Below are 26,790 nucleotides of genomic sequence, written 5' to 3' on the forward strand. Positions count from 1 at the left end.
ACATGTCAGTGACATCATAATTTTATTATGTTCAGCAAAATGAAAGTACCACATCGATAAATAAAAAAAAAAGAATTCATATGAATTATTAATGTTTCGGGAGGCCAGGACATGTGGAATTACCTCGATAAATTGTTAATGACAAAATACAAATTCCAATAAATATGAACAAAAATTCATTGCATATAGTATTATTTGTTCCTCGAATGAATTTAATAATTAAGTCACTCCTTTGATTTCATCAATCGATCCTATTTTCTGTGTTAAACTCCCTTCTACGATTAACTGTGGCTCTACTCGACTAAAATAATTCAACTTTAATTACTGGAGTTTATCTAAAAATTTTAATCAATCACTCAATTAAATCCATCGAAAAGAAATCACTACATTGTACTAATTTCTTCAGTTTTCATTTCTCATCAAATACAAGTACTTTACGATTACTTGAGGTTTATCGATAATTTATTTACTCGTCCGACTCCATCCTAATGTTTTCAATGAATTCGTTACGCAACTCCTCTCAAAAAAACCATTATTCTTTACAATTCATTAATTTCAGTTAATCGATTGCCTTCGTGAATAAATGTTTATCAACTTTATTTATAAATTCGTAGTTCGGGTATAGTAAAAAGCTTTTGCCTCATGCAAAAATTAAAAATTGATGAAAAGTAGCTATCGAATCCATCAAAATAATTACACCGTCATTATTAATTATTTAATAATGTTATTTTTTCACTGAAAGAGGAGCACGAGAAGGACAAACATAAGGATTCATCATTCATTCTCACATTTTTTGATTATTAAAAAAATATAAAATAAAATTTCAGGATTGGGAAGAATGGAACTCATCGTGTGGCTTACACTTGATGATTTTTAATTCTTCATTACCAATTTGCTCATTTGTTTGTTTTGTTTTGTTTGTTTTTTTTTTTCAAGGTATTTACAGGATCTGAAAGGTCGAGTGTCCAGTGCCCCACCAAGAAAGCTTGAAAAAATTTTCATAATTTTTTCACGTCCTCCAGTGCCCCCTAAACATCTCTCAATTCTGTCTCAATCGTTTCTCTTGAATGGTTTATCTCCACAAGATGGTGTAGCTGATTACCGTAAAACGATATTTACTCATAATAATTACTATACTTTATTATAAATTAATTAAAGAGCTTACGATTACGTGTTTATGTGATTTTTTTAAATCCTTTTATGATTTTTTTTCCGTTTATAGGTATAAGTAGTAGCATGTACGATAGCTTTTTTTTTTGTATTTTTTTAAAATGTTTTTCCTGCTCTCCTGCAGCTTACAATTCGGCTCATTATTGTTTCTCTCTCGTGTGGATTTCATCTCCAACTAATGTGAAATTTCTCATCTGCCCTCTAGCATAATTTTGAAACGATAATTTGAGATATTCCCGTAGCTCTCGGTGGTGTGGTTTTTTTCATTCATGAGGAGAAAAATAATAATAATAATGGCGAGAGAAATAGTAATGTGTGAAGATTTTTTTATGTAAACTTGAAAGCTCGGTTGACTAGCGACATTCCCAAATCTTCACCGTCTGGTCAACGCTACCTGTTACCACGTACGGGTGACTCTTGTGAAAATCTGTAAGACAAAAAAACAATTGTAGAACAAGTAGAATAGAAATAATCATAAACAAATTGAATAAACTGACCAACTGAGGTGCAGAAATGTACATGCGCCTCTAGTGTCTTCATAGCCCTTTTGTTGCGGGTATCCCAGACTCGTAATGTCTTGTCATCTGACACACTGACGATAAATTTACCACCAGGATGGAAGACAATACCACGCACCCAGTTGTCATGGCCATGAAGTGTGAAGAGACATACACCAGCTGCAACGTCCCAAATACGAATGGTTTTGTCGCGTGAGCCTGAGGCGAGAAATGGGCCCTCGTGTGCACCCTTGTTATCAGCTCCAGCAGCTGCATTTATTGCAGCCCGAGCACTCTCTGGAGCCCAGGCGATGCACTCGACAACGTGTTCGTGGTCTCTCAATTCAACCTGTCGTATTAATTCATCGATCAAACCAGATTAAATAAATAATAAACGAACGAGAATCCTCAAATTACCAGATCCCTGACTAAACGATAAAGCGATCTCATCCCTAACTAATTAATCAATTAGATTTAATTAATTTTTGCGGGAAACCGACTCTCAAATTATAAAAAAACAAAACAAATAATCCCCCAAAATTGAATTGAATCCACAATTTTTGGAAAAATACAGTTTATACGGGTTGAATGGTTTTATCGTTTGGGCATCCGACTAGAGACTCACTTTGGTTTCCTTCGACGACATATGCCACACACGAACAGTCTGATCATTGGAGCAACTGGCGATGAGTTCACCACAAGGGCTGACCCTCGCCATCCTGACCCACTCCCTGTGTCCCGTGAGTGTCTTAACGCAGTAACCAGTAGCTACCTCCCAAATTTTGATAGTCTTATCCCTCGATGCACTCACAACAAGATCTCCACCTGGTACAAACGACACCGAATTGACATTGTGATCGTGTCCGTGCATTGTCTTAACACATGCGAATGACTGATGAAAGTCCCAAAGTTTTATCGACATATCGGCACTGCAGGAAACGAGCAGTTTGCCTGTTGCATCGAATGCCACGTCCTGGACGCTGTCTGTGTGGCCCTTGAGGGTTCTCTCAAATTCACCAGACTCAAAGTCCCAAACTTTAATAGTAGCATCTTCACTGGCTGATACAATTAGACTGAACACGGGATGGAAGATGACTCTGTTTATTGGTGCCCTGTGACCAGTGAGACAGTGTTTCTCCGGTGGCCTTGGTATCCACTCTGATGACGAGCGTTTACCCCTAGTTGGTGCACCCTCGATGAACTCCTTCTCAGCCTCTGACAGCTTTGACTCCAATTCCATAACTTTTTTCTGAAGTCGAATGACTGATGTCCATTTCTTCTCGAGTAGACCACCGTATTTACGCTCCACTTCACCGGGCATGTCAGCTTCCTTCTTGAATGCTTCCAGAGCATCCTGATATCCATTGGTACTGAGGTAATCCGCAATCGCCTTATTTCTGAGGGCAGTGCATTTATTACAAATAACATCGATAAATATACAGTTCTCATTTTATCATATCATCATTTATCTGACATCCCACGCCCCATTCACTATCCAGTCTCACAATAACTTGTGAGACTGTTGGAATAATTAATTCGCCTGTTCTATTCTCTTTGCCATTACCATCTCCCATTAACTTCTCCCAAGGAGAAGGCGCGAAGAGACGGCTCCCAGCTCGTGGGAACGTTGTGCAGGTGGCAAATAGGTGGGGTAATGCCCTCGTGAGTAAATTTACTTCCTATTATCCATTGAATTCACATCGCTGTTCACGTCCAATTGATCATTTCGGATTAGTCCTGGCCCTAGGGTATCGGGGTATTGGGGTATACTTTGAGGAATTAACTGAGACTCGATATTTATTCAACTAGTCCAATCATTAAAATTGAATTTTTCGAGAAAGTGGGAGAGAGACGCGAAGTCGGACGAGATCGTGGGGTGAAAGGCACCTACGCCGTGGGTCACGTTCTTCGGATCGTTCGGATAGGCTCATGATGGTCGATGGAATATTTATGTGTCAATTAGAGTTTTGAGGATTTATGAAAGCTGAAAATCGAGGAGATCGGTGAGACCGGACACGATCAATGACTTTAATTTTATTCAATTTTTCCATTTAATATTTCAGGAGTGATTTATACCCTAAGGAAAATACCATAAGATATTTATTTATTCTACTAAAATAACAACAAGATTTTTATCATTAAAATCGTGAGAATCGTTTTTTAATTAAAAAAGAATTGATTTCAGTGGACATTGTTGTTGAGTGGTGAATCAACTCCAGGATTGACGTCATCCCCTCGGCAGAAAAATGTCCCCCGAGTTGAAATCAACGAGAAGACGGAATAAAGTCGGAAATGGCTCGCGGGGGCTCCATTGATCCCTCCTATCATACGTAATTCCGTTGGTCTATCGATTGTTCCATCCGCGCGTGCCTGAGAAACCACCCCTCACCCTGACCGGCGCACTACCAACCCCCAGCATTGGAAATGCGAATGAAAAAAAAAAGGAATTCCACCTGAATTATCTACGACGTAGAATATTACTGCTCCGATTGAAACGATAGAGTACGTTCCCCCCACGTAATCCAAGCTCATCATCGAGATCATTTGCCATTGACTTAAAAAAAAATCTCAGCATTATAAAAATTAATGAAAACTCACAACTCCTCCCTCTGCCGTTGTGACAACACCATTTTCATGATCCTCGTCGTGGCACAACTGTTCTCCTGTTTTATTCCGTCGTTTTGATGAAAATTAAAAGAAAAATATACCGAAAAATTGAGACGATTCTCTCGTGATCGAGACAACAGTCTAGTTCGTCGCCATCAGGACCTGAAAAGAGAGGACGATGAGATTATTGAACTGTCACGGTGATGCTTTTTTTAGAAATAGATGAGACCCAGTGCAGGACCTTGACAATCGACTCTGGGGTGGTTTTTTAAAAGGTGGAGTGAGGGCAGACGGTTTTTGTCATGATGCGTGCATGCAACCCCCAGTGTGAAATCGATATCCTCGGCTGATACCTCACCCACCCCTTCAAGACCGGCCGGTCTATCTACGTACACCGGCTTATAATTCATTGAAATATTTATCAGCCACTTGGCGAAATGCACGATGATTGTTCCTAACAATTCACTAGACCCGGAAAATTATTTATCACTCCAAAGGTAACAGCATTTTTCGAAAATTGCCAATTCATTAGAAACATAGACACTAGGAAGCATCTGATGAACAATCGGATCACCCTCCAAGAAGAGGTACCCCAGGAGGTTTGAGGAGTAATTGTCATGTGGAGGCAATGCTAATATTGATAACAGCCCGAGACTCTTCCATTTCTATAATTTTTATAGAAAATAATATATAGGAGCATCAACGGGGATCAATCCTTCAGTTCTAGGCATCGATTTGAATTTCTGAACGTGAAGGGATGTTAATAAATAAGATTGGGAAGACAGAACCCCCAGGAATCGCGAAAAATGTTTTCATTGATTGATTTGAGAATTGATGTGTGGAATAAATTTTTGAATAGAGCGAAAGAGGTATTTAGAGGTATATGAGAAGTTCGGGGCTTGTTGATTTTTTGAATTGATTAGAAAATCATCCCTGAAACAGTTCCTCATGGCAGTTTTCAGACCTCAGACGTGATCAAGTGACACTGAGATGCTGAGACAATAGAGATAATGAAACACCCTGTGACACCCCAACAGCTGACCCTCAACCAGACGAGACAATCCCTCAAGACATTAGAGATACTTGAATGTAGCATTCGTCTCCGATGCAGAGGCTGTCAAAAAAAATCAATGGCCCCCCATGTGTCTTCCACTCGAGGATGCTCCAGGGAGGCGAAAATACCGAGAATGTCGAGAATGGCCGTCTGGTAACGATTGATATGGTGAAAAGGTCGAGAGGACAGAAAAATCGTGATGGATGTGATATTGGAGTGCGAGGATGGACCTCGAAACGGTTTTTGTTGTAAATCCCGCACGGCCATTTTGCTCCTGAGCCGTCACGTCTGGCTCTTGCACAAAATTTCAAAATCCCTTACCCCTGGAGGAATTCAATGACTTACGTGTTGTTTTCGTCAACGTGTGGTGTGGAGTGAAGACCGAAATCAACGGAAACCCCCGCGGGGTTGGGCTTCTTTTTTTTTGGTGCCTTTTGACGAGTGTAAAAATACGGATAACTCGGAGCCGCAGTTTGCTGGGATCACTACTGATCGCTACTGCGATGCACTGGTGATGGCGATGGCGATGGCGATCGGACTGACGGCAACGCGATGACAACGCTCCTGGTGACCATCGACATTATTTTATGTACATTGTATGTACGATAGTCGGGCCCAGTGCGCATGACCGCCGTTGACTTTTACATTTAAAAAATCGATTTATCATATGAATCGATTTATCATCATGAATCGATATCCAATTCGAGTAATCGTTTTTTTCATGGTCAACTCCCACATCGACCTGTATCGATTCATGAAATTTTTTTTCAGGGATTCATGAAATGGTGTTCCCTCCGGAAAAAAATAGAGTATCGAGGCTGAAATAATCGATACTCAAAAGATCGATTTTCGGTCGAAAAAATCATAACTGCTGGTCAATGTTTACAGTGCTTCCCGCCAATTATTTCCTTTTCATTGAAGAAAAATGATAACCTTTTAAAATAAATTTACTATTAATTTTACGATGGAAGATGGCGGCGAGGAGAACCCAAATGAGTGGCCAGCAGTATCTAAAGTGGTCCATGACTGTCAAATATATTATCAAAATAAGTTTCCTATCACTACAACATTAGCCTGGCTGGCATACGGGTTACGTGGTAAGTGCAGTACTGTTTTTGACAATTGTTTGAAAATTAATTGATAATTCTCCAAAAATTATTGAAAAAACTAGAGATATTGACGTAAAATCATTGCAGGCAAAGAACTAGCGAACCGAGAGTTCACTTTCATCAACGCCTGGGGCAAATGGTATCGCTTTCAATTTATCAAACACCCAAGTGATTTAATGAATGCACTGAAGATCTTAAGCCCAATTAAAATTGATTTGGGACCAGTCTACAAGATTCCACGAACACGTACTGACACTCGGAAAACAGCTGCTGCAAACTTCCGAAATCGCGATGAAAAGAGAGCCGTAAAGCATGAACTGGTCTTTGACATCGATATAGATGTGTACGATGACGTGAGGAGCTGTTGCCAGGGGCCCCAGATATGTCAAGAATGCTGGAAATTCATGGCGATAGCTTGTGAAATAATGGAGAGGACACTGAGGGAGGATCTCCAACTCAAGCACATTCTCTGGACGTTCTCTGGTAGACGTGGTATCCATGCGTGGGTGTGCGATGAATCTGTTCGCTCATCGAGCTCCAACCAACGGCTTAAGATCCTCAATGCCATACAAAAGGTCAAGAGCCCCAAAGATTGGTTCAATGTCAATTTTTCAACGGATCTCCCACACCCCATTAAACGAGCTCTGAATATTATCAAACCCCACTTCGTGGATATTGTCGAGAAACAGGGCCTTCTCACAACTCACATTGACATATTCATGAAGCTACTTCCTGGCGCCATCAGGACAGCTGTTGAGATCATCTTCAAGTCTTGTACAACTCCCCTCCAAAAGTGGAAGGTCTTTGTCGCTTTTATCCAATATCTCAACACCAAAGCTAAGGAAAAATGCTTTCTTGTCGAAATGTTTATGCTGTACACTTGTTATCCCAAGATTGATGGTGGAGTATCAATGCAGATAAATCATCTCCTGGGTGCGCCATTCTCGGTCCATGCAAAGACTGAGAAAATTGGTATTGCATTTGATCCCAAGAAAGTCTGGCACTTCGACCTGGCGAAGGTTCCAACTGTCCATTCATTGACTGTGCAATTATCTGACAGGACTCCAGAGGACAACATGATGGTTTTATTTTATCAGAATGCCATCGAGGTGTTTGAACTCTTTGTCAAGGAGATGGTGGTCGCCAGGAAGAGGCAGAAGGCAGAAAAAATAGAGGATCAAGAGAATTCTACCGTCAATTCCGAGCGGACGCAGGCTCTCAGTATTACGAATAAAACGCGGGGAAGTCTGTGCCTGGTTGGTCGGCCTTCTACGAGGACTCCTCCCGAGGAGGATGTCAGGACGCCCGGGGTACCTAAAAATTCAGCTGAACACGCTGTGCTTGAATTACGAGCCCTCCGTATGAAATTCATTCCAAAATTGACGACTATGTTCCCTCCGTCGAAAATTCATCCAAAATATAGGAGTGTTAACTGTATCAAAACTCCAACGACAACTCCTTCGATGATACCCTCGATAAAATACTCGGTCATCTCAGAAGCTCCACCCGTGGCATCTCCTAATGCCAGCAAGTTGAACACTGAAAAAATAACTCCACCTGAGGAAATTTCTCACAAGGCCTCGGTCATCTCAGAAGCTCCACCAGTGGCATCTCCTAGTTCCAGCAAGTTAGCCACTGAAAAAATAATTCGACTTCGGGAAATTTCTCGGAAGGCCTTGGCCATCCCAAAGCCTCCACCAGTCTCTGCAAGTTCTAGCACACGGGCAACTGACAAAATGATAAAACTGCAAAAAATTTCCAAAAATCTGGAGAATCCTAAAAATAAATCTCACTCAAAATTGACTACACCCAGTCCCCAGGAAATTCCCACATCTCCTCCCACACGAATGTCTCCAGTTACCAAGAAACGGAGCTCTAGCGAAATAACTGGATTTGCAGAAATTTCCAAAAAATTCAAGACTGAAAAGGATGAGTCAGTGAGCAGAAAATGGAGTGCTGACAAAATAATTCGACTCCGCGGAATTCAAAAACTAACCTTAGGAAAATCAACAGTAGTCAGACCCAAGGAAATACCGACACCCCAAATTTAAATAATGGCACCAATAAAATCGCCACAAATTGCAGTGAATACTTTCATAATTTTCCCCTTGATTTTCTCCCCTGATACTTTTTTGAAAATATAGAATTTTTCACCCATTTTCACATTCACGCCGTCGACTTGATGGACACCCCAGCATTGCGTAGTGCGCCCTCCCTCTCTTGGGGTGCAGTATTACGATGCCGCTGGAGTCACTGAAACCCCCAGAACTGAGCCTTCTACTTTAGTCAATCCTCTGGTTCCGACTGGAGGGGGGAGTTCTACTTCAACTTCCACAACTGTACATGAGCACAACTGTCCATGGATAGTGACAAACCAGAGAGCACAACTGTACATGAATCGCGCTGTCCATTTCCACAACTGTCCATGACCAGAACTGTACATGGAAAGTTTTGTCGGTCAAACAGTGTCGGTAGAGTAGGAATTCCATTCGGTTTATCTGCGATCGATGTGTGTTGTTAGAGACTATCAACGCAGAGAGATGGCAGCATTTATTCTATCAAGAGAAAAATCCTCGCGAACCCAGTGTCTATCAACTCGTCAAACTGTCAATTTTGAATTTTATGAATCACAATAGCGATAGCTAATGGTTGCAAGAGAAACCTCAATACATTTTAGTACAATGATACAGATTAATAATAAATCATGAAACCTACAAATGTTTCGTCACCGTTAGATATTATGAATAATTGAAAATTGGAATGGAGACAAATTAATCAGCGTATTTTTTTTATCCCCGCCATTTAATAAAATTAATAAAAATTAAAAAGTAAACTATGATAAGGAAAGATTAAATGCAATGCATCGCGAGAACATGGCAATATTTCTAAAAAATTCAATTCCGCGACAATTGCACAGGTGAAAAGAAGGAGGAGTCACGCAGCGGCGTGGGGATAAATACCTCCACTTAGCCTGCTACTGGCTGTATACATGGCAACCGTAAGGAGATAAAAATTCTTCAAAAATTAGCTGCTTGTGATGTATTGGATATTAATTTATTTTCAATGATTTTCAGCTAATTACAAGTTAATTTTTGATTTGCGATTCGAGGACTTAAGTGATTCAATAATTAAGGAAAGTTGATCTCGGCTAGGGGCATATATCGATATATTTCAGTAGTTTTATTTAATATAATACATAGACATAAATATAATTTGGGTTGAACATAGTATTTTTACTGTAGAATTACAATGTGTAAGGGCAATGTTGCCCGTGTCCTTCCTCGAAAAGATAGGTCAAAACAACCCAATCATGATCGATGTGTTCATCATCTGAAATAATAAGAATTGAAGGATTATTGAAGCACAGATAAAGAAGTGATATAAATATGGATGAATTTCAAACCTTTTTCGAAAATTGTTCCACTATTTAGACTCGCTCCTCCGGCAGTGATTGCTGTTGCAGAGTCTTCACATTCTTGGGCTGTCATTGTGGATACAGATGGTTGTTTTGGCAGATCAAATGAATGCTCTCTCAATCTTGGTAGACGTTTACGTTTCGGCTTAACTAATAAATACATAAATAAAAAATGTATCAATGGAAGGAAAGAATATGATTAATGCCATATATGCCTACAATGCTTATTCAATCAACAGAAATAAAATATTTTCTGACGAAATGTGAGTTTATAACTCGCCTTGCGGTCGGGTTATAATCACATGAGTCCGATAATACTTTACTTCCTAGAGGGACAATATACTATTATTTTACCTCCATATTCCGCATCATCGTTCGGATCTAAGGACAGGAATTCTCCCGAATTATCTCTATTTTGGTTAGTTTGATTTCCATCATTTCGTGTAAACTGTTTAGTTTCCTCCTCATTAATCCTGTCCTGAATCTTCGGAGTAAGGCATTTCTTCAGGAAACAATATACCTCCTGTCTGATGAGATCTCTACATAATTGAACATACCGATAAAATAAGACTTGTATATTATGTGTCATTATGTTTTTAATTAATTGACGTTTTGTACTCTTTCTCCATCTTTAATAGAGAAACGCTTTAATAGAGAAACATTTCAAAAATTTACCTTTCAGAAGTTTCCAGGTGTTGTGTTCTAGACTGTAAAGTGCTCTGGGCCTCCATAATGAGCATATCTTTATTGTAATACTCTGCTGTTTTCTTGGTTTTAGAGATGGGTTTACCCTTGTTTAGTCTGCTCATTTTGGTCGATTCATCATCAATGATCAATTGCAGATTGCCTATAATTGACGGAATGATAAGAAATTATTGGAGATTCAATGCATAGAAAGTTGAGAGGGAAAGCAAAATACGTACGAATAAGAGGGAACACCTTGACTTTGGAACCACCGACTCGAGGGGTGTAATGGCGATTATAAGCCTCAGAATCGTTGTTCGTACGAATGCCAGAATCGTACACTGATAACAATTCAGCCTTCGGTTGCCATTGTGTCCTCAAGTACTTGATGTACCTTTTCAACTCGGGGAAATCATCTGTGAATGAGTTGACGATTTCTTCAATAGCATCCACACCCAACGCAATCTGTTGAGGGGGAAGTAAGGCCAGCGAACGTGTCAAGTACTTTGCTTGTCGGGGAGCTCCAAGCTGGTTCAATTGGCACTTGACTTTCCAGTATTCAGATGTTGCCTGAAAACGAAAGTCACATGATACACAGGATGGTAAAAAAATTAATCTTTTTTTTATGAAGAGATCAAATTACCTTGATGAAATGAAACCAACATCCTTGCAGTCTTGCCCGTGGGAAAACTTTGCGGCATGCTTTGTGCACTGCGCCCTCAAAATCAGAGATGATCAGTTCAACATTGAGCAGGCCAGGGGCTAATGAAATGAGACGTTTAAAGATTGCTTCATAAAGTTCTCCCCTTGCACCTCGGCAGTAGGCATGGACTGCAGCAAAAGACTGAAAAAAGTGTTATGGCAAATTTAAGTAATTCACTATTCCAGAACTAAAAAAAATACTAAAACGTACCTGATTATGTTTCCTGAAGCTTACAATCCACATTTGTGTTGCTTCGGGTTTTGTTGGAACAGCCTACAACATATAAATTACGTCTTACTTCCAGCCTATCAAAATATCAATAAAACTTTAATTGAAATTCGTAGAAATGAAAATCTACACGGAGAGAAATATTTAGTAAAAATTACGGAACTTTCAGTTCACTTACCGATTACGAAGTTGATTCGAGAAGTTTAATTGACGGTATCGTTATTTTTCACTGATAATTCAGATAAAAATTACGGAACACCGCGGAACAATTCCGTGACTTTAGATAAAAATTACGTGACAGTTCCGTAAAATTTCCGACAACCACATTTCGCTCCAGAATTACGGAAAATACACGTAATTTTTATTGAATATTTCTCTCAGTGTAGTATAATATTAAGAGTAAATCACAATTAATCGGCACCCACCTTCATTGTTCCATCAACTTCGATAATGGTCGCTAAGTTTAACTCCGTCAACATGTCTGGATTAGCAAAAAGTAATGCATAGCCTGTTCCGTTATCCGTGGGCTGCACAGCTCCGACATAATTATCTCCGACCATGGTCTTCATAACTGCATTCTCATCAAGAAAATTCCCCAATTCTTCCAAAGATTTAGGTACTTTTGGGTGTCCCATCGCCATTCGTACGCGATATACGTAACTGTTGATAGCTGGTCCGGAGAATTCAGATGCTATGTCTTTAGGATATCTATAATGACCCAAGAATCCAGATAAAACCAACCATAAAATCGTGCATGGGAAATGCAAAAAAAATTTTTTCTTCATTTTGAGATTCATTAATTTTGGACTTACTCTCGAGATACACTGCGCAAGATCTCCATAGGTTCAGCTTCTGTTTCACGAGCCTCGGTACGGATATCTTTCATCATAGCAGCCTTTGCCGGTTCTTTACTGTATGGTAATCATGATTGTGATTTTTTCCATTTGTTTTCACCGTTCCATTCCACAGACTTGTAAGTCTCACGGGACATTTCTCCGGTTTTTGGTAATGCGTACACCGATAATAGTTTTTGGTGAGTCCTTGACGTACTTGGTGAAATGTATACTCTGCGTAATAATAGCGCCGGCCACCATGGCTACTTTCAATCATGAGAAGATTTTTCTCGTCCTATTATAACAATCATTGAGGAAAAAAATTAAGATAATATATTTCGACCCAGTATCAAACAATATTCTTCATCCTGAGAATATCGAACTACGTAATGAAAAATGAATTCGATACATACCATGTTGTAAAGAATTTTAAGTGAAATACGCACACAGTATTTCTATCACAACCTCGAACGGAAACAATAAACCCTTTTTCTTTTAATAATGAAGCATAGAAAGTCGTCAATGCACTATATTTCACTTGTCCTGTGAAGTCTGTCCTCTCGAATGCTATCCGATGCATTTATACCTGCTTATGATATAACGAACTTCGTGGGCTGTGAGGGAAGGAAAGGGTAGGGGGAGGGGTGTGGCCGAGAAGACAAGGGAAGATATTGGCGGCGTGAGGGCATTGGTGAGAAAATACTAATGGAAGGGGCAACGTACTTGCGATTTGCTCGTTAATGGGCCTATGAGTGTTCAAAACTTTCTGAGACTTTCTGGGAATTTGTCTACACACGTAGTACGAGCTATTACCGCGGTTTCAAAATTTAATCTAAAATTTTTCTGGTTATGTTCAACATATTTATCATAAAGACAATTGATGGTTTTTTTTAGTTTTATGTTTTTGAGTAGAAGACTGAAGAAATATGTGATATTTTTCCAGTGATTTTCTTTGATTGCCTACATTTATCTCTCCCTAGTTGCATCTTCTTTTTCGAATATAGATCTCATTAGACCCTATCTTTCGCCGCCAAAAAAAGTTGATTTTAATTGTTTAGAAAATTGTTTTTTTTTCAGCAACTCCGATAAATCGTTCGAATCAATTAAATGGTTGCTTAAAAAAATTGTCCTAATATCTTTTTGCCCCAGTCCGAAGATCAAGGTGACAGTTTTTTGGCAATAATCATAAATTCAAAAAATTATTTAGGATTTTTTTCGTTATTGTGGAGATCTTGGTGGTAGAAATCAGTCAATTTCAATGATGAACATTAAAAAATAAAATTTATTCAAGTAATATCACTAGACTACAAACATGATCTTTATGCTCAGCATATAAATAACAAAAATAAAATGTTGTTAAGATACGTTGGTGTTTCACGGGTTTCTTTTCAGTCTATAATTTTAACGCAATAGTTATGATAGTTAATATAGAATAATTAAAATGAATATAACAAACATCAAGCTCGACATATAAACTAGTCAGTAGTGAATTGACACGATTAGTTTTATGAGTTTAAGATTGCTTAATAGTAAACGTGTATCCGTCGAATTCCCAAAGCGATTGTTCATCATCTGAAGCATGTCCTAACGGCTCTGGAGACTCCGGACGTGGTCCACCAGTGTGTTGCTTCTTTGAGCCACTCATTGAAGGCAATGCACTGATGTCTACTATTTCTGAAAAAAGATATTAAAAATTATCAATGATATTTGATATTTTTTCGGAAACAAATTCACTCTAAGATGAACAAAAGTTACTCACTTGCAGCATGCTTCCTCTTGAAAAACCCAGAATTTACAGCTTGCACTTCACCATTATTACTGTCTGATGTTAGAAGCGGGGTTGCTGATGTGCGATTTTCAGGGCCTCTCAGCAGTCCATGCAATTTTGACAGCAATGGCGGCGTTAAGCATGTGGCGAAGAAACTCGCCAAACTAATTCTGAAATCAATCATTGAATATTTTTTTAAATGTGAAAAAAGCCTCTTCATTCGATGATATTTCACCTATGTTATAGGATTGATAGTGACGGTAATGAAAAGTGGAACATTTTCATATTACCGCAAAAAATGAATTTTTATTCTAATATTACCTTTTTCTGGTGCACTGCTGATTGACCGTCATGAAATGGGTGACATCTCGGGACAGAACGAAGGAATTTGTTTTGTCCTTTATGAGGCGTTTTTCGCCACTCTGAAATGACTTCATCAGGTCATTTTCGCTTTTCAACGTTTCATAGAGGACACCTACGAAACGGATAACGAAATGAATAATTAATATATTGGTGACTAATTGCTTAATGATCTTTCAGTCATATTATAGTTTGGTGAATACTTACGTGTTAATTTTTCGACACTCTTCTTGTTGTACCCGAATTGAACAGAAAGATATCTTCCAACGGCCTCCGTCCTGCGATGAACCTGGAGAGCCTCCAAGGGAGCTCCTAAGAGCTTTAAATTGTTGTCCCAGCGAGTCTTGAAAAGATAGAAAAAGCTTCCTAGCTGAGGAAAATCCGTTATGTGTGCCCGGATTTCTTCATCAACGAACTCCATGCCGGCTTTGATGCGATCTTCCCCGGAAAGCCCCAAGATCATCAAATGATGGTAAATTTTCTTGGGGGAATCTCCCAAGCCACACTCTTGCCATAAAGCCCCAATATCCTATAAAACATTCGTAACAATCATTTAATAATAGTATCAACATTTTTGAATAGTTTATGGAATATATTCACTTACTTTGACATAATCGGACCATAAAATTTGGATAGCTGCATCAGGAAGTATAATCGCAACAGCATCTGTGAGTGGTTGACAGGTACCTACGAAAACGGTTTCTACTGACTTCAGGGATGGTTCCTTTTGAGCGACGAATTTCAGGATTTCCTCAAATAGTGATTGAGAAGATTCACTCAGGTACACGACGAACAAAGCATACGTCTGAAAAATTACATACAAACGGTGTCATCGGTTTTGGCAGATTATAGAAGAATAACAAAAATATAATTTATATATTTACCGTGATCAAAAGTCCCTTTGACTGCACTAAATTGATGGTCAAAATTTCTGTCCCTTCGCGATGAGGCAAAACCTGTACAAATAATTTATGATTACAGAAGTAAAGCAATGTAATTATTGTAATAATATGTCACCCAAGACATGATTTTCAAGTTTTCGGTGACTATACGTACGTTTGTTACTCGATCGACAGTTATTTTCGATTTCGAATGGATTCTTTGGGTCATGTCGTGAATACCAAAGATGAGAGCCGTCCCCTTTTCTGTTGAAACCTCGCCCTGCAAAATGACTTGGTCATTTTCTAATTTCCTTATCAATGAAGATAGGACCTTTAAATCCCTCGGGATGGGTACAGGTGGTACGGTGCGTCGCACCTTCATGCCGATTGTCTTCCTCGATTTGATATGGGAGAACCTGTAAGTAGAATTAAATTGTTCTTATGAATCAATTCTAAAGATGGAGCTTCACATTTGTATGCATCATAGATTACCTTTCTGTCAATGTATTTGTAATATCTTTTAGACTGCCTCCTGCACGCACAGTCTCATCAACTGCTTTCCGATAATTATCGGTTTCGATGGCTGTTGAGTCTTCTAAGTCTAAATGCTCCTCTCCATTATCCCCAATGGAACCATTCAGATGTTCGTAAAGGATAAACTTGCAGCCTTTCCGCCGATGTGCACAACGATAAACGTTTTTAGTTTTCGATGCTTGTGCATCGAAATACAGACGGTGATTTTGGTATAAATACACCCAACTCCCGGCCTTATCACCTTGAATTTTCACGATGGAACTCTCCTGAGGATTGAATTGAAAGTGAAATTAACTCATATTCATTTAATATTCAGTATCTTAAATTGCTTATTCCCTCCAAATTTGCTATACGAAAAAAACCGGTGGAAAGACGTTGTTATAAAATTATATGACAACTTTATTCTTATGTGAATCAAAAATAGGGTCTAAAGAAGGCGCAATTATACTCTAATTTTAAGTATGCAACGCGTTATATCGAACCATTTTTAGGGGAAAATTATGTTTGGAAGTAGTGGATTGCCTGATACTAACACGTAAACATTGAACTCGGGGAAAATTATGGCTTGATTCCAATCTTTTTTTTAAAAAAAAGGAACTGAATGTTTATTGATAACTTGGTGAATAATCGTATAGAAAATTAGAGTTATTCGAAGAACTGGTACGATATACTCGACGTTTTCCGTATGAAATGAAATTTTCCCATAATTGCCATTGTACATGTCATTGAGTGTGCGGGTGATCATAAGAATTGAAGAAAATAATTTTTGTTATTTCAATATTAATATTATTGAACTTACCATTTGGACGATGTTGATCAGCGGTTACCGCACAGTATAACTTCACGATTGATTTCTTTTTGCGTATACACGGAAAATGCGCACTGAACAATAGTTTGCACGAGAATGCAATCACTCAAGTACTGACCACTTGAGCAGTGGAAGGAGTGGGCACAGGTGGGGGGAAGGGGGCGGGGGGTAGGGGTATTCATGTATACACGGTACGAAATAATAGTAAAATAAAGTTTCCGATGGTGAATAATTCCTATCGATAATGGTATAAATAGTGCCGGCAAAAATGGGCTGGAAAAAACTTAGACATTTACTAACAGTAGTTTTAGCAAAATTATCAGTATAGAGAAAGCCCAGGTAATATGCTGGAAGTTCTACGCTAGTAGAATTTCATTTCCATGAAATTGACTGCTGTGAAATAATTTTTTAGCGAGAGATATGAAAAGAAAAAAGAAAAATCGGATATCACTACAAGACACGACGAGAATTGGTCCTTCTCTTGTATTGTCTCATCATTTGGTGAAAATTTTCATTTCGCCTGACGAGAAAGAACTCTCCTCTTATCTCGCCGAGAAGACCAGACTCTCGGCATCTTGTCTTGTCTTGTATCGTGTTCTCCCGAAACATTTCATTTGAAATATATTAATATTTTTTTGAATAATTTGTTGTGGTTTTTTAAAAATTGATATCACAAAAATCGCAATTTCACCATTTGAAGGTTTACCCTCACTCATCATTTATAATTTAATCAGTATCACCGTTCATGTCATAGACACCGTTTGCTACTTATTTACTGAACGCCAGAAAGGGTAGCGTTAAAAAGGAAAGATTTTTATCCATACTTACTTTCTGTTCTTGAGTTTTTTTTAGATTCTGCAGGATAGTAGTTGGTTGGGTTTAGATGAGTTGAGACTTATTTTTTATTGTAAATAAATACAGTTCGACCTAGCAGCGTTTAATTCACTTGATGTCCGATCAAACACAAAACTAATTAATTCATTATTTAAAAAACAATTAATCATGAAGCAAAATAGCAGCGGGCAGATTCGTTAGTTAAAAAAAAAATCCCTCGATGATTTGATAACAAAATATCAAGTAAATATACCATAACAGCAGCTCATCATTGTAAAATTTTGTTCTTACATCTCATATTCAATGTCCTAGTCAGGAAATTGGAGAGATCCCCTGATGATGGTAGCATGACTCGAAACTGATTAGATTCTTATCTGGTTATCGAAAGCGCGAAGTAAACCATTTGAAGACTTGATAATGTTGGTCAGAAAAGGACCTCAGTCCACAATTGCGTTTTAGCTGTGGACCTCAGCAGGCAGCCCATGAGGAACTTCCATTCCGATGTATCCCTACTCGGGGTAGCATGTGTTGTTTTGTAGTGCGTTTTACCTATTGCAACTCTGAAATATGCGAAATATGCGAAATTTTTCATGCTCTCAAACATTGAGTAATACTGCGATATTCCTCAGTAGATGCGCAATTTTCATTAAATATTTTGCTCCCTGCTGCATCGAAATTTTCCTTAAGAAAACTTGATGATGAGACAGTTGAATAATTCAAGTCAAATTATTTTTCTCGTGTCGTGAGTCAGTCTAGCAAAAAATTAATTTGGCGTAAAAAATTCATTAACCCCTAACCCCCTTTCACCTTCTCAACAATAAAAACCTAGCGCCAAATCCTCTTCAGAGAATTTCTCCGATGATTTTCCCCAGAATCAATGGCGAATGAAAAATGTTTTCACTCTCTTCACTTCTGTCAGCGTTCCAAAGAAAATCAAACAAACTCCCCATCGAATGGTGCGAAAGAGTCGCAATGCCATAAATTACCGTAGACAGGTCGGCGCCGGTGCCTTTACAGCACCCCGGCGCGTGCCGTAGCTCGCAGACACTGATAAATTCCCCCATGGTACCGGAAGGTAATTAACTACAAAAAATAAGGCTGTCTCAAGCAACGATATTTTTTTTCACCATGTGAAGTGGCAAGAAATTTCAAATAGAAAAATTCCGTATAGCGTCCAAAAATGGTGGCTGGAATCGCAGAATGTTCTCAATAAATAATCATTGTGGGGAATTTGTGCATTTGGTTAAACAAGGATTTTGACATGCTTATATCGAAGAGAAGGCCATTTTTGCACCATGGGCTAGTGCGTGTTTTTTTCTAATGAAATTATTTTTTATTTAAAAAAATGCCAAATCATTGCTTCGATGAAAATATTTTAAAAACAAAAAAAATCCAGTGTGAACTAGTACCTGCTTATGCACTGAGAAAAATGTCCAAGACCAAATTGAGTGCCGGTGGTGAAAAAATTAAAACCTATCGAATACGAAAAATTCCAGTTCTTTTCGAATGAAATTTTGCGCTCCCTCTAATAAAATTGCTGATAATTCCGTGAGAAATCCATGAAAAGTCCAAAAAAATTCTCAACTTATAAAAATTCTAGTACCGGTATTGGTATAGGCAAACAGCCTATCCGGTACTTTGCGCCACATTTCTAGGGCTGATTTAGAATTTTTCTTATAAATTTTTCTCCCTGTAGAAGCTCCCAATACGGTAGGTGTAGTTTTCAGGATTTGAAAGTAATTTTTCTTCCTTGCGATAAGCTAGAATCAACCCGTTTTTCCAGAAAGAAGTAGTAGCCCCTGTAATAGAGGTAATAATAGTTTTTCGAAAAATCAAAAATTAATCCGTAATTAGCTTAAAGTCATTGGAAATAAATTGGTATCCAATACGTCACAATTTGAAGACAGAATGCTGAGCTGGAAAATGCTGTCTTGATTTGTTTTTTATTCGATTGAAAAAACCAGAGGAAACGAGCGGAAGTCAAATTTTAAAGGAACTAACATAACTGTCATTTTTCAACAGGATTTTTCTATAGGAGACAACGAAATAGATAGAGCACGTCGCGTAAATTGGTACACGGAGAGAAATATTCAAGAAAAATTACCGAAAATTTCACGTAATCTGCAAGCGAGGCAATCATCACATAAATTCTACTCTTTGTTCAGTAAAAATTACTCATCCATCTAACGCCTCACGGCTAGCTGCGAATCACCGCGAGGGGGGGGGGGGGGGGTTTTACAAAATGTTTCCTAATTTTCCTGTACGTTCGGTAAAAATTCTTCAACATCCAATAATTTTTCTGTTCTGGGGCATAATAAGTCTTGAAATTTCGTCTGATTTTAAAACTTCCAGAAAAATTAGGTAACTTTTTTGAATTTTTCGGGGACAGCAGTCAAAACTTAACTGATTGTTCCAGATTTATTCCCCGAAAACGATTCTCGCTAGCGAATTACGTGAAATGTTCCGTAATTTGTTTTGAATATCTCTCCGTGTATGTCTTTGCCATTATAGGACTACCAGAAATAAGAAACTTGATCAATCTGAACATTGGCATAAAAAAGACTATAACTCCCAAAAATTCGTATCCATACAATTTTCGCGTTTTACGACTCATATTCAAAATAATTCTTTTTCGTAAATTCCATGAGATAAATTGTGGTGGGAGGATATTTTTGAGGGTAGAAAATATTTGTTAACAAATATTTTAATGAGTACGATATTCTACCCTTGTCACATCGTTACGTCTGGTCCAAAAAATGTTCAGTGCTTCATGACACGCCTCCGCTACTGAATTGGATCGACTTCCAACAGGTAAATTATGAATGTCCCCCGCTGTGGCGCCGTTACGCCTGTATACCTGAGGAGGCTATATTCACACCTGAATGGGGAATAAAAATGATTATTGTGGTTACCCTAGTTTTAAAAATATTTCCAATTCGAAAATTTGTCCAGCCGTACTTCATTTTTCCAAAAAATTTAACATACGGATACAAATATTCAGAAAGAATTATACAACTTTGATTCGCTTACCGATTTTATATGATTCGAGTTAGAAAATTTGAGTGACACTCCCGTCATTCTGCACAGGCAATTAAAAGAACAAAATAAGGAAACGCTCCGAAAAAAATTCGTTAGTTTCGCGAAAATTCCTAAGACTACATTTCGGTTCGGTATTGCGTAGAAGATACGTAATTATTATTGAATATTTCACTTCGTGTCGCAACAAAAATCCCCCGAAGAAGACTAAGTAGTGAAACGGTTAAATGGTACAAGTCAAATGATTTTTATAGTGTCGGGAGTCGATCTAGATGAAAATTGTTTTGCCGCCAAATATCACTTACCCACGGCCCTTTCCCCCCCATCCCAGCAATAAAAATATGGCTAAATTATCCATATAGAAACTCTCCAATTATTTTCAGCGAGATCGATAGCCAATAAAAGAATTACTTATTTTCTTCAAATGTTCTAAAGACAATTTTAAAAAATCTCCATCGGATGGAGTGAAAGAGACACCACACTTGGCATAAATGAACGCAGACAGTTCGGCGCCGGGACCGTTTTTTTACAACGCTCTGGCCCGTACCGTGGTACGCGCGCCCTAATAAACACCTCAGTGGTGCAGGAAGGCAAGTCAGTTAGGAAAATATGGATTTTTCAAGGAACGTTGTTTTTCTCACAAAGCGAAGCTGAGAAAAAAATTCTAGATAGACGGTGATATTCACAAAGGGAAGAGAAAAACTACATTTTTTTCTTTTCCTTGATTGAAGACCATTTATTCTGAGTTGTAGCGATTCCAAAAAGAGAGACTCTTCATTAAGAGCTATGCATACTTTAGAATCTAAAGCTTAGATAATTCAGAGTAATGAAAGTGCAATGTTCTGAAACAAATTTTTCATATTTTTTAACTGAAATTTGTAATTTTTTCTTGACTAACACAATTTTTTTATTTTATTTTTAAAATTTACAATTTTACCTTTACATGTCTTGTAAAGGTAAAAAGAGGTAAAAAAAAGGTGAAAGATTGGGCATCAGTAGTCCATATAAAATGCGTCAATCAGAATTTTAATTACAATTATTGTTAAAATCTCTTAGAGTGAGCGCAGAGTCAGTCAGTAACGTATGGAAATTAAATTGGTACATTATTAAAAAGTATAATTTTGATTAAAGTGCATAACTGGTCCGTAATTTGGACTGAATACTGTTTTCACTGGCAGATTGCAGAACAAGCAGTTAATTTTTGAAGAATTTGTATCTCCTTATCGTTGCCATGTATACAGCCAGTAGCAGCTAAGTGGAGGTAATTATCTCCACGCCGCTGCGTGACTCCTTCTTCTTCTCACCTGTGCAATCATCACGGAATTCAATTTTTCAAAAATATTGCCATGTTCTCGCGATGCATTGCATTTAATCTTTCCTTATCATAGTTTACTTTTTAAGTTTTATTAATTTTATTAAATGGCGGGGATAAAAAAAATAAGCTGATTGATTTGTCTCCATTCCAATTTTTAATTATTCATAATATCTAACGGTGACGAAACATTTGTAGGTTTCATGATTTATTATTAATCTGTATCATTGTACTAAAATGTATTGAGGTTTCTCTTGCAACCATTAGCTATCGCTATTGTGATTCATAAAATTCAAAATTGACAGTTTGACGAGTTGATAGACACTGGGTTCGCGAGGATTTTTCTCTTGATAGAATAAATGCTGCCATCTCTCTGCGTTGATAATCTCTAACAACACACATCGATCGCAGATAAAACGAATGGAATTCCTACTCTACCGACACTGTTTGACCGACAAAACTTTCCATGTACAGTTCTGGTCATGGACAGTTGTGGAAATGGACAGCGCGATTCATGTACAGTTGTGCTCTCTGGTTTGTCACTATCCATGGACAGTTGTGCTCATGTACAGTTGTGGAAGTTGAAGTAGAACTCCCCCGACTGGAGCACCGCTAGTATACTGAAGTCAGCATAAGTTTTAACATTGATTTTAGAAGTGGGGGACATGGTTACAAGTGGTAACTACGTGGAGTGGGGGTATCCAGAGAAGTAAAAACTTATGCTGACTTTAGTATAGTTTTGAATTCCGTAGTTAAACCTAGCTCTCCCTGAGATAATTATTGGCGCCATCTCGCCCCAGCAAATTGCTATATAACGGCTAAACGGCTTTTTCCGACTTTTGCCTCCAGTGGTATATCTAAAGCGTCTCGAGATTATTCCGTTGAAATTCCGTACAATTACCCCGAGTAAAATGTAAACGAGGGACATTTGAGTTGATAAAAAATCGGTGGAAGGTTTCTCGCATCAGAGAATACAGAATCAATTGAAATTAATTACAGTCGAGTTTTATTATCAGTGGATTGAGCGGTCTAACCTCGAAACAGCTATGGCGAATGTAGTTTTGGACAAGGAGACATTCTTTAGGCGAATGAAACGGCTGTACACGGCTTGGAAGGAAGGTGATGCCGGTAGTGATGACAGTTTCAGTAAAATGGACTGTCTTGTGTCGGCAGTGGGAACTGACGAGGACATCGTCTACAGCAAATCGATGGCACTACAGACCTGGTTATTCAGTTACGAGCTCACTGACACCATCATGATCCTGGCTGAGGACTCGATTAATTTTCTAGCCAGCAAGAAGAAGATCGAATTTCTCAGAAAGGTGGAGAGTGGAAAGACTGAGGAGACTGGGGTACCACCAGTCAAGCTCTTCGTCAGGGACAAGAGTGACGAGGATAAAGCGAATTTTGCCAAATTGATTGATGTTATCAGGGGGAGTAAAAAGGGTAAGACTCTTGGGGTCTTCTCCAAGGAGAATTATCCAGGGGGATTTATGGATGCCTGGAGGGCTGCTATCAAACCGGAGAATTTTGATACTGTCGATGCTAGTGCAGCAGCTGCTTTTGTGATGGCGCCCAAGGAAGAGATTGAAATTCTCACTGTGAAAAAAGCTTGTCTCGTATCTGTTGATGTTTTCACAAAATATCTGAAGGATCAGATAATGGAGATCATCGATTCGGACAAGAAAGTCAAGCACTCGAAGCTAGCTGAAGGTGTTGATCAGGCTCTCACCAACAAGAAGTACGTCACAGGTGTCGATGTATCTCAGGTTGATAATTGTTATCCAGCAATAATCCAGAGTGGAGGGAATTATACTCTGAAATTTTCTGTTGTCTCCGACAAGAATAATCTCCACTTCGGGGTGATAATCTGCTCCCTGGGGGCTCGATACAAGTCCTACTGCTCCAATATCGTGAGAACTCTCCTGGTGAATCCCACCAAATCCATCGAGGACAACTACAATTTTCTCCTCAACGTGGAGGAGGAGATTCTGAAAAAACTCACAGCAGGAACTAAAATTAGTTCTGTCTACGAGACTGGAATAAAATATGTGAAGACAGAGAAGCCAGACATGATCGACCACTTGACGAAGAATTTTGGTTTCGCCATGGGAATAGAATTCAGGGAGTCATCTCTCCTGATCGGTCCCAAGACTCACGTAATCGCTAAAAAGGGAATGGTCTTCAACGTGAACGTTGGTCTTTCAAATTTGACAAATCCCGAAGCGACTGACAAGGAAGGCAAGAGCTACGCCCTCTTCATAGGCGATACTGTTGTTGTCAATGATGGTACGCCAGCTACAGTCCTCACAATATCCAAAAAGAAGATGAAGAACATTGGAATTTACGTGAAAGACGATGACGAGGAGGAGGAAGAGGAGAGTGGCAAGGAGAACGAGCCAAAACCCGAGATTCTCGGTCGAGGAAAACGAAGTGCTGTCATTGAATCAAAATTGAGAACAGAGCACAGCTCCGAGGAGAAGAGGAAGCAACACCAGAAGGAGCTTGCCCAGCAGCTCAATGAAATTGCCAAGGCCAGGTTGGCCCAGCAGTCTGGAGGGAAGGAGCAGGAGAAAATTCGAAAATCAACGGTATCCTACAAGAGTCTCAATCACATGCCGCGGGAGTCTGAGGTGAAGGAACTGAAACTTTACGTCGACAGGAAATACGAGACTGTGATACTCCCCATTTTTGGAACTCCAGTCCCGTTCCATATCTCGACTATCAAAAACATTTCTCAGTCCGTTGAGGGTGATTATACCTATCTCAGGATAAATTTCTTCCATCCTGGGGCCACCATGGGAAGAAATGAGGGAGGAACTTATCCCCAGCCTGATGCCACCTTCGTCAAGGAAGTAACTTATCGTTCAGCTAATACTAAGGAACCTGGTGAATTGTCCGCACCCTCGTCCAACCTCAATACAGCGTTCAGGCTCATCAAGGAGGTCCAGAAGAGGTTTAAGAATAGAGAGGCTGAGGAGAGAGAGAAGGAGGATCTTGTGAAGCAAGACACACTGGTGTTGTCACAAAATAAGGGTAATCCCAAGCTCAAGGATCTCTACATACGACCAAATATCGTGACCAAGAGAATGACTGGCGGCCTTGAAGCCCACACCAATGGCTTCCGTTACACCTCTGTTCGTGGTGACAAAGTCGATATTCTCTACAATAATATTAAAAATGCCTTCTTTCAGCCTGGTGATGGAGAGATGATAATTCTTCTTCATTTTCATCTTAAACACGCCATAATGTTTGGCAAGAAGAAGCACGTCGATGTTCAGTTTTATACAGAGGTTGGTGAAATCACAACTGATCTTGGAAAGCATCAGCATATGCATGATCGAGACGATTTGGCTGCTGAGCAGTCGGAGAGAGAGCTCAGGCACAAGCTCAAGACTGCTTTCAAGTCATTCTGCGAAAAAGTCGAGTCCATGACAAAGCAGGAGATTGAATTCGATACGCCTTTCAGAGATTTAGGATTTCCTGGTGCACCATTCAGGAGTACTGTTCTGCTACAGCCAACGTCTGGTTGTCTTGTGAATCTCACAGAATGGCCACCATTTGTCATCACTCTTGAGGATGTTGAGCTTGTGCATTTTGAGAGAGTGCAGTTTCATTTGAAGAACTTTGATATGATATTTGTGTTTAAGGATTATCAGAAGAGGGTGGCCATGGTCAATGCCATTCCCATGCACATGCTGGATCATGTGAAGGAGTGGTTGAACTCGTGTGATATCAGGTACTCTGAGGGTGTTCAATCTTTGAATTGGGCGAAGATTATGAAGACAATCACGGAGGATCCAGAGGGCTTCTTCGAGAGTGGTGGCTGGACATTTTTGGATCCTGATACTGATGCTGAGAACGAGGAGGTCGACGATGAGGAGGAGGAGGAGGATGATGCGTACGAGCCCACGGATATTGAGAGCGAGGAGGAGAGTGAGGATGACTCGGAGTACTCGGAGGCGTCCGAGGATTCCGAGAGCGATGAGGAGGAGCTGGGGAGTAGCGAGGAGTCTGGAAAGGATTGGAGTGATTTGGAGAGGGAAGCAGCTGAGGAGGACAAGGAGAGGGGTGATGGTACCTTCGGGAGAAATGAATTCCCCAAGAAGAAATCCGAGCCATCGAGGTCCAAGGACAAGCACAGGCACTCGGGCAGCTCCAAGGGCAAGGGGTCCTCGTCATCCTCCAGGGACAAGCACAGGTGATTGCTCAAATAATTTCTCTTTTCATTCGTATTATTGTTCAATTGATGTCGATTACGATAATTATTAAAGAACGGATCGCACGAGGAGTGGGGGTTCACACAGAAAAGTGTCTCCTTCCAAGTCGTCCAAACACAGGTGATTAGCCACTTCCAATTATTTCTCGTGGTTCATTTTTTTTATTAAATACCTTGTACTTTATCTTTCCAATAGTCCGAAGAAAAGTGATAGGCACGACAAGCATAGGTCATCCCACTCATCGTCCTCAGGCAAAAAACGCTCCAGAGATGACAGTGGAGACCGTAGAAGCTCCAAAAAATCCAGGTAATTCTTCCTAATGAAATTTTATCACTTCAATCGGCTAATTACTATTTACTCTTTTGTTGATTCATTACAGAAAATAAACGACACGTACTGGAAACATAAATGCGGCGTGGAAAATTTTCTTACTCTAGACTTCATCAGGTGTATACATTTATTTCAATCAAATATCAATGACTACCCCCAAAAAAAATAATTGTCAACCGCGTAACAATCGATCAGTTGGATAATTTATTCTGTTCAATTACTTGTACAAAGTGAAAACCCTCGCCATCATTTTCTACCGTCACTTGTGACCAAGTAATTATTGTAAGCCGATTAAAAACAATAATTCATTCTCATGAACCTTTTACTTTAATTGTATCATCAATAAATTGAATAAGTTTTTCAAACCAATTCCAGTTCGATTCCTCTGGCCTATATTTTTTCCATTT

At 39.1% G+C, this 26,790-nt stretch overlaps 4 protein-coding genes across 5 annotated transcripts; 2 read left to right on the forward strand and 2 right to left on the reverse strand.

Moving 5' to 3' along the window:
* Positions 1-5: 5 nt before the first annotated feature.
* Positions 6-5,874, reverse strand: Lis-1 (LisH and WD40 domain-containing Lis-1). Its single transcript, XM_011307953.1, has 5 exons — positions 5,674-5,874; positions 4,266-4,436; positions 2,293-3,064; positions 1,668-2,016; positions 6-1,597 (listed from the first exon to the last, which is right to left on the reverse strand). Exons 2-5 carry the CDS (start codon positions 4,301-4,303, stop codon positions 1,524-1,526), a joined length of 1,233 nt encoding a protein of 410 aa, XP_011306255.1. The 5' UTR covers positions 4,304-4,436; positions 5,674-5,874; the 3' UTR covers positions 6-1,523.
* Positions 5,875-6,190: 316 nt separating this feature from the next.
* Positions 6,191-8,507, forward strand: LOC105268410 (DNA primase small subunit). Its single transcript, XM_011307954.1, has 2 exons — positions 6,191-6,425; positions 6,525-8,507. Exons 1-2 carry the CDS (start codon positions 6,293-6,295, stop codon positions 8,486-8,488), a joined length of 2,097 nt encoding a protein of 698 aa, XP_011306256.1. The 5' UTR covers positions 6,191-6,292; the 3' UTR covers positions 8,489-8,507.
* A 5,211-nt stretch (positions 8,508-13,718) lies between these two features.
* On the reverse strand, positions 13,719-18,549 carry LOC105268476 (uncharacterized). Its single transcript, XM_011308068.1, has 9 exons — positions 18,472-18,549; positions 15,802-16,109; positions 15,485-15,725; positions 15,313-15,384; positions 15,033-15,233; positions 14,636-14,957; positions 14,390-14,543; positions 14,060-14,238; positions 13,719-13,974 (listed from the first exon to the last, which is right to left on the reverse strand). Exons 1-9 carry the CDS (start codon positions 18,547-18,549, stop codon positions 13,814-13,816), a joined length of 1,716 nt encoding a protein of 571 aa, XP_011306370.1. The 3' UTR covers positions 13,719-13,813.
* A 3,886-nt stretch (positions 18,550-22,435) lies between these two features.
* Positions 22,436-26,752, forward strand: dre4 (SPT16 homolog, facilitates chromatin remodeling subunit dre4). Of its 2 annotated transcripts, XM_011307955.1 has the most exons (4): positions 22,436-26,034; positions 26,108-26,173; positions 26,249-26,359; positions 26,433-26,752. In XM_011307955.1, exons 1-4 carry the CDS (start codon positions 22,880-22,882, stop codon positions 26,437-26,439), a joined length of 3,339 nt encoding a protein of 1,112 aa, XP_011306257.1. In that variant the 5' UTR covers positions 22,436-22,879; the 3' UTR covers positions 26,440-26,752. The 2 variants fall into 2 exon arrangements, with proteins under 2 accessions (XP_011306257.1, XP_011306258.1); XM_011307956.1 differs by lacking the exon at positions 26,108-26,173.
* The last annotated feature ends 38 nt before the right edge of the window (positions 26,753-26,790 follow it).

This window comes from Fopius arisanus, unplaced genomic scaffold (assembly GCF_000806365.1).
Source record: "Fopius arisanus strain USDA-PBARC FA_bdor unplaced genomic scaffold, ASM80636v1 scaffold00057, whole genome shotgun sequence".
In the NCBI taxonomy this organism is placed as follows: Eukaryota; Metazoa; Arthropoda; class Insecta; order Hymenoptera; family Braconidae; genus Fopius; species Fopius arisanus.

Excerpts from the sequence above, each read along its gene's own strand:
- Lis-1 (XM_011307953.1), bottom strand. The coding sequence starts at position 4,303 with ATGAAAATGGTGTTGTCACAACGGCAGAGGGAGGAGTT. Across the intron at positions 3,065-4,265 it reads CAACGGCAGAGGGAGGAGTT|AAATAAGGCGATTGCGGATT; the intron begins GTGAGTTTTCAT and ends CACTGCCCTCAG. Across the intron at positions 1,598-1,667 it reads ACATTTCTGCACCTCAGTTG|ATTTTCACAAGAGTCACCCG; the intron begins GTCAGTTTATTC and ends TTTGTCTTACAG.
- LOC105268410 (XM_011307954.1), top strand. The coding sequence starts at position 6,293 with ATGGAAGATGGCGGCGAGGAGAACCCAAATGAGTGGCCAGCAGTATCT. Across the intron at positions 6,426-6,524 it reads GCTGGCATACGGGTTACGTG|GCAAAGAACTAGCGAACCGA; the intron begins GTAAGTGCAGTA and ends AAATCATTGCAG.
- LOC105268476 (XM_011308068.1), bottom strand. The coding sequence starts at position 18,549 with ATGGGGGAATTTATCAGTGTCTGCGAGCTACGGCACGCGCCGGGGTGC. Across the intron at positions 15,234-15,312 it reads CAAAGGGACTTTTGATCACG|ACGTATGCTTTGTTCGTCGT; the intron begins GTAAATATATAA and ends GTAATTTTTCAG. Across the intron at positions 14,958-15,032 it reads TATGGTCCGATTATGTCAAA|GATATTGGGGCTTTATGGCA; the intron begins GTAAGTGAATAT and ends AATGTTTTATAG.
- dre4 (XM_011307955.1), top strand. The coding sequence starts at position 22,880 with ATGGCGAATGTAGTTTTGGACAAGGAGACATTCTTTAGGCGAATGAAA. Across the intron at positions 26,035-26,107 it reads TCCTCCAGGGACAAGCACAG|AACGGATCGCACGAGGAGTG; the intron begins GTGATTGCTCAA and ends TAATTATTAAAG. Across the intron at positions 26,174-26,248 it reads TCCAAGTCGTCCAAACACAG|TCCGAAGAAAAGTGATAGGC; the intron begins GTGATTAGCCAC and ends TCTTTCCAATAG.